This window comes from Hippoglossus stenolepis, chromosome 13, assembly GCF_022539355.2.
Source record: "Hippoglossus stenolepis isolate QCI-W04-F060 chromosome 13, HSTE1.2, whole genome shotgun sequence".
NCBI lineage: Eukaryota > Metazoa > Chordata > Actinopteri > Pleuronectiformes > Pleuronectidae > Hippoglossus > Hippoglossus stenolepis.
In genome coordinates, this window is record NC_061495.1 from 18,699,833 (window position 1) to 18,711,920 (window position 12,088).

General features: G+C 42.2%; 1 protein-coding gene across 2 annotated transcripts in view; it reads right to left on the reverse strand.

Annotated features, from left to right (window-relative positions):
• Positions 1-12,088, reverse strand: part of fgf14 (fibroblast growth factor 14) — a 101,529-nt gene that overhangs the window by 74,224 nt on the left and 15,217 nt on the right. Inside the window, exon 1 of one of the 2 annotated variants that reach the window (XM_035174296.2) lies at positions 9,574-9,773. The exons of the other annotated variant lie outside the window; for it this stretch is intronic. Within the exon in view, the coding sequence (XP_035030187.1) occupies positions 9,574-9,646 (73 nt within the window). The 5' untranslated portion in view covers positions 9,647-9,773. Of the gene's footprint in view, positions 1-9,573; positions 9,774-12,088 lie in introns of those variants that run through there. 2 annotated transcript variants of the gene reach the window in all.

Genomic DNA, 12,088 nt, shown 5'->3' on the forward strand with positions numbered 1-12,088 from the left:
AAAATAAAATAAAATAAAAAAAGTAGCGTTCTGAGAATAATCGAGAGAGAAAAAAAGAAGACAAACACAACCTCCCTGTTTGCATCTATGTGTGACGGCAGGTGGGACTTCTTAGTCTGGGTATGTTGCTCAGATATCAACTACACAGGTCGTGTCTGCCCAGGATGACGATACCTTTAACGACTGCAGCATCACTGATACATAACAGGGAAACACAAGCTGGCGCTGGGTTTAGAAGAGAGGCTGTGGCCTGGCTGCTGTGAGGAGAATGTGGGACAGGGGAGAGCGGTGGGAAACAAGGCCACTCCATAGGTTGCACAGCGGCCGTCCACAGACGCCGGCTGTTTCGTAAGCATGTTTGTCCACACAGAGCCCCGCCCCAATTTCCATCACATGTGTTGCATCAATAAATAAGACTTTCCTGAGCAATAACAATTCCAGTATGAATATTTCACTGTACTGTTTCTTTTTTAACATTACACGCTGCTGAATAGTTAATGCTTTTTCTAGCCTTCACCTAGGCCTCGGCACAAAAAGCCATTTAACTCCAAACAACATCGAGAGCAGAGATTGAAGTGGCAAGTCATTGCAATTGGCCCCAAGCACAAGTTCACATGGTGTATGTGGGGCTCGTTTTATAATCTTTATGCAACCACTGTGCCTCAATTGGCTCCTGGGACCTGTGGCCTTGTTTTGTAAAAGGACTCACAAGAGATAAAAAAAAAACTTCACAGCTATGGACAAACTGTGAGAAGGGAAATTGAATCCCCCTGTCATGGTAAGAATAACTGAACCTTCATACACGGGATGAGAAAGAGTGGATCATCCAACCTGAAGATCGGTACTTCGATCCCCGGCTCCTCCAGCCACCTCATGCTGAAGTGCCCTTGGGCAAGCTATTGAACCCTGAGTTGCCCGTGTCAGCTATTCTGTCAGAGGGTGGTTGTAAAAGCTCAGCATATAGCACTGGGTGAATGTGTGGGTGAACTTGTACTAAAATAAAAAAATCTAATGTCCCATTTCCCGAGTTGTGAAGTTGTTCTGACTTCAGTGAGCTCATGTGCTTTGAAGTTAAGTGTTTTAACTATTCCTGATATCTGCATATTAATAAAGAGCAAAGAAAAAGGATCATGTGTAATATGCATATAAACAATTTAAGCTTATGTACTTTAATTGTAAAAATGTCTCTATTTGGCTAAAAGAGATGATGTTAAGTGCTTGTGAGAGACGGACATAAGGTTTGCAAGTGACGAGTTTAACATTTGACAAGTTCACATTATGAGCTACTATTTAGAACTGATTGTAAACTTGTGCTAATGGATTTATAAGTGATGACATCAGCAGACCTTTTTTTTCTGCCTTAAGGTGGCACTCAAGTGAATTTTCCAGTCAGGAACTAATTGTTCTAATCATTCCAACACCACTTGAATGCACATATAGAATTTAGAGCTAAAGTTCTACGCCCTTTACTATAGCCTCTTTAATCACCGGTAACTTAGTTGTTTTATATTTTCCATTGAGTTTCTCATTGGTTTTTACTGAAACATATTTTTATTGTCATAAAAAATGATAAAATAATTTGAAAAAAAGGTCATTACAGTAAGAAAATATTGTTTTCAGCTTCTCAGAAAGAACGAAGATCATGTTGCTGTAATATTCCTAATATCAGAGGAGCTAGCAGCAGCAGCTCCGTCCTGAATGAACAGAAACGTTGGTGGGCATGAAGCCAGCAGGGATTTTCCTTCTTGTCACTCACTATTTTTTACTGCATCATTTACTTGCATTAACACAAAGAAGACTGCCAACTGGCACTGGCATTAAAATAGAAATATCTCAACATTATATTTTGAACCTTTACGTCATTCAAAGTTTAAATAAATCCGTGTTGCGGTCCTTGGAAGGAGTAGCACGACTCTGCCATGTGATTTATGGCCGTGCAAGCAGTCTAGCTCTAGGAATGGAAATGTTGGTCAGCCCCTCAAAGAAAAAGCTATCATGCTAACAGACTAAAATGTAATAGTGAACATTATACCTGCCAAACATGCAGCATGTTGACATTAGCATTTATCTTGAAGCAAAACAGAGCTAGCATTGTTCTATATCTGTCAGTAAAGCCACAAAAATGCAATTTAGAGATATATAAATAATAAAGCGTGTTGTAATGTTGTGAAGGCCTTCGACAAAGGTCAACTATAGTATTTTGTTTGACTAATTATTCATCTTCAAGAGGATGAAGAACAGTGACAAGACCACAAATCTTCCCTTAATTCCCCCCCTCAGAAGAGCGCCACAGAAAGTTTATGTTGCGAAGCTGAGAGCAATGGCCGTATGTAGCACCTCCTATCTCATGGCTTATATGCGCCATAAATCATGTTGTGCCACGGGGCAATAACAAAGGGCCTGGACATACGGGCCTCTATCTTCTGCGTGATATAATGAACCATAAAAGAGCCATGATCCCTCTTTCGCAATGACACAATGTGGATAAACCCGGGAAGCCCGAGACCTCGGACCACACACAGAACATATATAAGTCACGTTCATATTTAATGGTGCCATGTGCCGTGTCACTGGATTAAACAAAGGGACAGCTTCAATTTGTCGTCTTTCTTGTATTAGACGTGATTTGACACCAGTCGACAAGTGAAATCACTAGAAACAAAAAGCTGATTCAGCATACATTCAAAAATACAGAAAAAAATCTCCTTGCTAATTGACAGTATGCATAAGTGGTGCCTCACTACACTGATGGATTTTTTTTTGTGCTTAGGTTGTAGTTTCAGTGCCATTAACCCTCAGGTGTCCCGTCACCCACTTTCCCCCTTTTTTAATAACTGCTGTACATAACATCGTTCAGTGGTCTGCTCCCCAATCTATTTTTATCCCGGCACCTCTAATAAGATCAGCTCAAAACACATATTAATATAGAGAGTCTGAGGAGGCAGTTTTTCTGAGGAGCCCAGCAGCAAGGAGTGACACACTGGTGCAGGGTGTGTATGACACAAGGACCTTGGTGCTTGACTGTCCGTCCTTGTCAGTTACTCTTACCTTTCCTCACCATCAACATTGCTGCCAACATCGCACATCAATGGGGTAATCAAATAAGGAGCGGTGTGAATCAGTAAATCTGACAAACGGATTTAGCCGGGACCCTTGTGCGCGAGACCACGACAAACACGAGAGTATAAGACTCCAACGTCTCTATGCTGTGAGGGAAAAAAAAAATCAAACCTTTAGTATCGTTGGAGAGAAAACTGCTGCTGACACCATGCTCGTTTTAAATCACTGAAAGACATTTTGCTTCGGCTATCGTAGGAAGGAAGTAAAAAAGAAAAGAAAACATTACTCAGGGGGAAAACTCACAATGTGCTTAAAAAAAAGAAACAATTATGGAGTATTATTGGATTAATGGTGATGGAGCAGTTTATCGCCTCGACTGCACAGCAGACACACGGTGTATCTGATGAACCTGATAAACCTGCAAGCAACGTCATCTCAGAACGCCACACAGCCCCCAAGCTGCCAGACGGTCGAATTTCCCTATCAACAGTTTTATCACTGTGAGACCATTTTTACCTGTTAGACACAAAAGTAAAAAGAAAAAACAAAGCACATTTATTTGTCTTGTAAGGAACTTTTCTCCCGCGTCAACAAGTCTGACAGTCTGTCTGGGGCGAAACACAACAACTTTCCGATTTTTGATGATCGTCGAGGTTGATCAGTGGCCAGGGCTCCTTCTGTTACAGACAAAGATCTGGCATATTTTGCTCCAGCTTGCATTGATCCATGATGGCTGCACGCCCCTATTCCAGCTCCTTTTCTCACTGCACAAAAAAAAAAAGACTGCTGATTTAGTTAGTGAAGAAGGCATGCATCCCTCTGCTGTCGCAACCTTCTTTGCCAGTGTCAACAGAATCTAGAGTTACGGTGGAGATATTAGGAGACCTTTTCTTGCTGCCGTGTTGAGTTGGAGGGCACCGGGGGGACGTTCGGCCCCCATCAACGAGACTTTGGCATGCAAAAGACCAGTCCTGCCCAGTCTGAAAAGGATCCGATTTTACTGACAGGTCGTTTTGGAGCAGGTCGAGGGGAGCCAACGTTGCCCTTGCAGGGAAAAGTGATACAGCGGAGGAGGAGGAAAAAGAAATAAAGTGCACCACAAACAGATAAGAGGGCGATAAGGACCCCACCGCAGAGGCTGCAGAGGATTAGACTGTAAAGGCAAGGAAACGCCTCAAAGTAGCATTCAAACCCCCAAAGTCAACTGCAAAAACACACCGTAACAGTGTTGACACACAGGAAACCAATCCAAGTAATGGCCGACTTCATCATGTACAATGTGTGTTGACATTTGACCTGTGGTGAAAACATACAGTACGCAGCTATTAAACAGTTGAACCACCTGTGCAGAGCCGACGGCGCCCGTTCTTTCAGGATTTATAGCAACAGACAGACAAGTGAACAATGAACACGCTGAAGGCCCTCAGGAGACAGGTCCAGCAGTCAGATCAATCAATCACAGGAGTTGGTTAGAGAAAATAAGATGCCAGTAAAACGTACGAGTGCACGAAACCAAATAGGAAACCACATTAGATCCAAAGAAGACACTCGGCTTGACAACAAAACCAGACGGCTCACTAGAATTCAAGGCTCAAAGAAACCACATTATCTGGATCATGACAGAAAACCCATGGACGACACACACAACTGAACACACACATCCGACCTGGGTCTGACCCACTCACGAGGCCGCTGCCACAGGTTCCCTGCCTCATCGATTGGAGACTCCAGTTCACCACTGCAGATCCATGCAACTCACCTCAATTACATAGAATTACATTACATCAGGGCCAAATTAAGTTTAGTTTCACTTTGCTTCCTGTCAGTTTTCCAATGACCTCTGCGGCTTATCTTTTAAGATATAGTCGTACATTTTAAGATATACAAATGCAATATATCTCTGCATTAAGTGCACAGATTGAGCCAGTATGTCTTAATGCCACAGCTCAGACCAGCATAAAGAAACAGGGGAAACCAGCAAGGCTACTGCTCAGTGTAGAACTACACCCACCAACTTCTCTCACAGTGACTAATTAACATCTCAGCATCCGGTTTGTTTACTGCATTCACAAACAGAAACGGAAAAATGACAATTTGAAGATGGAGTTAAAGTGGTGCACCAATTATTGTGTTTGCATCCACTTACAAAAATGGTTAAAGACATCATGATGAGAAGAGAAGATCGTTCATTGCACTTAATTCTTAAGACAGAAACATCAGCTGTGCACGAAGATTGTGCAGAGATTCACTTAGTCTCCCCACTACAGTGAGGTTGGAAGGTTTGGTACCATCAGGTCTGACACTACATTGAAGAACATGGCACACGCATGAACATAAGACTTTTCTCCAAAATGTGTCACTGTTCCTGTAAGATTCAATAAATGTCAATTCAGATCGACTAAAAATGTGGATTTAACCCAAATTGTTGAGTCAATGTTCTCAACAGCACAAAGCACAGTCAGTGGCTTATTGTTTCTCTCCACGGTGTCTCCATCAATTATTTAATTTAGGACAATTCTCCTCCTAATTAAAAAGGGGTTTGAACACCACACGGCGATGGCAGATATTTCCCCGCTGCTGTATCAATAGTCATGTTTAAATAGAGTTCTCCACCAGCAGGGCAGTGACCTCTATACGAGCTGTGAATAAACTCGGATTCTTCCGTTCATTGATCGTCATCAGTGACTCCTCGGTCGGTCACTCCGTCGTGATTCTCAGGAGATGCAGGAGGAAGTTACTCTTCCTCTTTCCTCTCGTCATTTACCTCCATAAAAAGCTGCCCAGTCGGTCTCTGCAGGGAAAATTGAACACCGACCTCTCAGGTCTTCCAAATTTAACACTCTTAAATTACACAGTCAGGATAATGTACCCAGTTATTGGTTCACTTAAAGCTGTGGTGTTGTCATTATTCGTCCATCTCTGTTTACTGTCAATGGATTATGAATTATTCTGTGCATGAAATATACAATATCTATCTCACAGATCAGTACATCTAGAGTATAGAGCAGAGTGTTATAATATTCCACTGCGAGTGCTTGATTGGCTGCCTCACTATTGACGTATTGGAAATAGTGAGGAGGATATATCACAAAGAGGAGAAGCATGAGAAGGTCGGACAGTTAGGTCAGCGCTGTTATGTTACTTCAGTGATTCTGAGACAAACCACAAAGTACTCGCTGGTACCGGGAGTAAAAGGAGAGATGAAAGGAAAGATGGACGGTTCAGATTTCTTTCTCTGCTCTTCTGTTACACCTCCAACAACAGATGTGCACATCCTCCATGGTAAAGTGGTAACACAAATGTTACAATAGCAATAGAATAGTGGGATTGTTCCATTTCTTCAGTATTTCACTGTTGAAAAGCACATTGTACATCCTGTGGTTTGAAGTCGTACTGACCTCTCATGGAGTAATAAATACGTCCTATTTCACGTCTCTTGTCTAGGCTGTAATAACTACACTACAATTGTGACCAATATAGAAATGAGATGTTGCAGACGTCTTGTAATGTCTCTTTTACATGTGCACACGCTGAGGGGACTCGGTAACCCTGGGTTGGGTCTTTCAGGTACTGCTGCATCTCAGGTTCTAGACAAAGGAAACACATCTTTCTGTTACTCAGTCGTATACATCTTCATGAGGAAATTGGATTGGTGGAACTTGGAATCAACTATTTACTCATCCAGCCAAAATGCAAAAAGTCCAAATATAGATTATGGTAAAAACTAATTTTCCGTGGGCTTTGTTGTCTTGTGAATCCAAACAGTTATATTGCCTGAGCAGGGAGACACTGTCTGCTGCAGGTTACACTAAATGTGGTTATCTGAGGCCAGCACATGTCCAATAATGCTTCATGTAGTAAACAGTAAGGACCGAGACTCAAATTATTTTTTGAAAAAGTATAGTGTTTTGTGCATCAGCTGGTTTTATGAAAGCATTTTTCACCAGGATGTTTGAATTATTTATTTACATTTAAGGGAAATTAATCCTGATAAAACCCCATTTACAGTAACAACAAGCCCTGTTATTTTCAGATTAGTCAAATTTATTTCTGTACTTTTAAAGATGAACCCTCTGGAATCATGTGATGTGTCTGATTGGGGGTCCAGTCTGAGAGACATACTATGTCAACTTGAAAAATTTGACAAGGTAAATATTAAATGTGATATATAAAAGGCAAAATTTGAAATGGCCATAATAGCCTGTGACAGGCTAGTAGGTACAGAGCACTGCAACCTTGGTGTACATGCAGATTAAATTACCTTTTAGTGGGTCTGCATATTGGTCCTAAAGAAATTTGAGTTAGGTTATTGACTCGAAACCTTTAAGAAAAAAACATCAGCTGAGGTTTATGAATATATCTGTTAAATTACATGACTGACATTACAAGTGATGCTAACCTGCTCATCCATGCAAATCCGTGTGGTCCCTGCTGAAAATCTGCATTGTCCTTCTTTTCTCTGGCAGCTTTAAAAATAGACGAGTGTTCAGAAGCAGACTGGTCCCACTGGTTATGAATCATAGATTTGATGAAGCAGGTAAACTCAGAGTATAATTACTTAAAAAGGGATTTCACCTTAACTCAACTTCAGGGGTTTCGGTTTCTGCCTGAGCGAGGTTCAGTTCAAACCTTTGCCAGATCTTCACTTTCTCTCTCACTCTCCATGTGCTGTGTATACTGTCTTATAACACACTCCCACAGTCACCCTGCTGAATCCCCCTCACATTAGGAGGCTGCTACAGACTCAGCGACCGTCATCAAAACAGTGTAAAACCAACCATAACAGAGACAATAAAACATCCATTACACATCCACACAAGCACCTTGGACAAGATTCACTTTGAAAATGGTGCAGAATTTATATTCATAAACCACAGCAGCCCGTCTCCCTTTTGTTTACTGACATAATTACAGCTCTACTATAGTGAGAATTATTGCTAAGTGTGCACGTTTTACTTGTTTCTCTTTTCACACAGAGCAGTGAAGATGAACTCAGAATAACGGTCCACCCACCACTATCTTGTTTATGGCATGTGCAAATCCAGTCTGAAATATTTCTCCACCTTGAGAGGGAAATATACAATTAGACTAAACGATTTATGATTTTCTGTGAAATGTAGACCCAAAAGTGGGGATGTAGCCAGACTAGAGAATATGACAGATAAACTACACTTGAGCTACAGCGGTTAAACTTTTTATCCCACGTCCTTAACTTCTTAATGACTGTAGGACGCTGGAGGACATTGCATTTATCTTCAAAACAGAGAAAATATTGTCATTTTTCAGCAAAGTATGCGTTTAGAAGAGGAGAACATTTGAGAGTTGAATTGTTTATCCGTGATAAAATTGGAGGCAATGTGGATGAAAAAGTTTTTATTTGTCTGCAAACAGAAGAGGTATTTACCCGTCTTCACATCTCATCTCTCTTTTAAATAAAGTGCACTTGTTTATGTTAACATATTGATGTGATGTGTTCAGCGCTGGTTTAGTGTTGTTATATAACTCTAACTAAGAAGAGAGGATTTCACTGAGAACGCCACAAAAGATGGCCATGATGTTTGGCCTTGGAGCCGGTGGATAAAGTGCAGGTCGGCCAGTAAGGAGGAGAAGAGAAGAGAAGAAACATTTTGATCCACAGTCTCCTATTCTGGCTTTAAAACAGAATCATATTATGAAACAAACTCCAGAAGCATTGCATACATAAACGCACATAATGCAAACATGCTCACACACGTGCACTACAAAGTGTGACCTTCAAGTCGGATCATCTGCAATGCAGTGATTGGTTTTATTGGTGTGGAAGCAGAGTGCCTTGGTTAGACTTTCACCCTGCTCATATGGAGTTCACGTCACCAGACTGTTCATGACACCCAGTGAATCAATGGACTATGTCCAGTGTTTAACATGTCGAGTGTCATCGCAGGTGAAATTCAATAATTTAATACCTTTAGTGCAGTGGCCTCTCTAAACCTGCCTGTGTGGAATGGGTTGTTTGCTTGGCCTGTGGTGATGCTGGTTGCAGCTTTATTTCTTAGACTGTGCAAGTAACCTGCAGTATTTGAGCCGTGGCGAATAAAGACCTGCTGCGGGACAAAGTCCACAGAGCTCACAAGTCACACCACCGCTGCTGCACAAAGAGCTGTTCACCTGTTTATTCAAAGTTCAGTGAAGCTCGACTCAACACCCAAGAACGCTGAGCTAGAGAATCAGTTCTGGGGAATAAGTTGTTGTGATCTGCAACGTCACTTATGTTGATGTGTCCCATCCAATCCTGGTACAAATAACTGGTCTTCTCTTGAACGTGTCCAAATCGCACCTAATTCATCACTGCACTTCCTTACCTTCCTTGCCTAGAGTGACAATGCTAAGATGAACGTTCTCCAGATATGCGTTCCACAGACAGACAGAGACTTCTAGCATTATTAGATCGATTTAAAAACTGCAACAAGTATAATTGTGTGCGTTTGTGTTTATGTTGAGACCCTTCTCCAGTAGCTCTCTGCTGGGACTCACCGTGCTCTCCTTTAGCGTTTAACGTCTTGCGTACCTGCCGCTCCACGATCTTAGCAAAAGATGTTACCTCCATATCGCACAGCAAACACTAGCTCCAGAATATCTTCTTAATTCTCAAACAATAGTTTAGATCTAGTGTAGAAGACCCGTTCCACTGCTGCTCAACTTTTTACATCGACACAATGTCCCACAGAGCTTGGCACAACCTTTTAACCCGATCACACAAGCGTGGCCAACTGCTCTCGGACATACACACACATGCATACCTTGCCTGTCACCCACTTGTAAAGACCCCCACCACCATCTCCCACTAGAGCCTTCAAACATCCAGATAACCATATCCCACAGATAACGCTGACACATTCCAGGATATGTCAAGTACTGTCATGTCATGGCTAAATGGTGTTGGTGAAACGGCCATGTCTGAACTGCCTGTATGGCACGTGACAGCGAGTGACACCAAACAAAAAGGTCCTCCAAGAAATATCATGGACCTGGTGACTTCAGCTACATGTTGTTTGTGCCGAAGTGTTTCAGCCTCCAGTCTGTCCCCCGGTGCTGTATCTGTCTGCTCTCTGACACACTGAGCCTGAGTGCCTTACCGTCTTTAACCCAAAGTGTATACCTGAGGAGAACGGGCCTTTCTGCACCGAGTGCCGAGCACTCAAAACCGCAAACATGTTACTTAGTCACTGCCCATCCCATCGTTTCCTCCCTCTGTCCCTCTCTCTGTGTCTGAGTAAAGGACGACAGCAAGAATCAGAGCAGCCAGAACCTCTGGGGATTGAACTTCAGACCAGGGATTTACAAATGGTGAAAACAAGTAGGAAAATTAGAACGTCCGAAAAGGTCATCATAAAAATGTTGACAAAGCTTTGGAAGTGCCTAGGGGGGGAAAAAGGTATAATCAACAAAGTGCTGGGTTTGTCTGGTGTGATGAATGAGACAGAAGCTCTGGGGCAATACTGACATTTTTTTTTTTTTACACAGCAAAACTGTGTGGAAGTGTTCCACTGCTCCCAAACAATATACAAGAAAATGAATGCATATAGAGCGAGAGACAGACACGAGAGAGAGAGAGAGAGAGAGGGAGAGAGTGAGCAGCGGAAAGACAGAGGCAGCAGCACAATACTGCCTGCTGCACTGCAGCAAAAATCTACACAGCGTACCACCGTAGCCACCACACAACCTCCAGCACTGCACAGAACAGACCCCTGTACGGAGGGGGGGAGTGATGGAGGCAGACGGAGGTAGACAATGAGAGAAACTGGGAGACAGAAGAGTAATGTTTGTTTATCCGTTCCTTTTCTGAAATATTCAACAAATGACATGAATCTTTTAGAATTAGATTCAAACAAGAGCAATGGAAATCTACGAACACCTGTAACACAGTGAGGCACAGCTCCTCCTGACTGTGTCGACAAGAAAGATGGAGAGAAAACAACGCAGGGATCAGTTATTGTGGAGAAGAAAATGCAAAGGGGCAGCGTCTGGGGTGTGTGGAGTCTAATCTGTTGTTTTAACTACTAGAGAGACGATTAAACGTGATCCATAAAGTCCTGTGTCAATAATAAATCTGTCAAACTGAAGGCTTGTACTATGCCAAAAACAAAAAACACTGCTTTAAAGATGTTTGAATTTTCATTTCTTATAATGATTGCAGGCGACACAGGACAAATATGATGTTAAAGAGGAACAAACCAGCAGCGTGGGCTTGAATGTGTTTGATTGGCGATCGCAGCCAGATGACGCTGCACCGTCTGGGAACTGGAAAAAGTTTAGGCAGGTTCAACTTCTTTTTGGCAGAAAACCCTGCGACCTTCTGCACCCCTGCTGCATCTACAGTCTGGTGCCATTCAAGTGAATGAGATGGTCTCAGTTTTTTGTGAAAGAGAGATACCACATACCACCTGTTATAAATGCTCCGATACCACAGTTTACTAGTATCAGATGATACAGAATAGCAGAGTTTTAGTAGAATACAATACAGTAATTCGTATGATGTATCATTTTATTGATGTGGGACAGTAGGGCAGTGTGTGTGTGTGTGTGTGTGTGTGTGTGTGTGTGTGTGTGTGTGTGTGTCGCTCTGCTTCCACTCCCCGCAGGCATAGTTGCCGTGCCAACTGTTTTTAGCTTTCATGGCGACAACAATACCAGAGGCATGGCTGCTAACATCCTACGCTATCAATACTGCAAGGAGCGTAATAAGCCATTATTTTGTTTACAGAGCCGGTCAGTCCAGGCAACCACACACAAGCCCATAGTAGAAACCTACAGAGAACAAAGGAGTCAAAAGACAGTTCAGCCAATGTGACAGATGGCATTACATCATTCCCATATTCTACAATATAATATCTAAGTAATATATATACTGTATATATAAGTCAGTTGTTTTATTTCGTGACTTTTTTCACTATTGGAGTTTGACGAGAGCTTGAGCAGCGATAACTTTTTTCCTACTTTACCAAAATGCAAACATATCTGTACTCCTGCATAGGTTGGTTTTTAAACC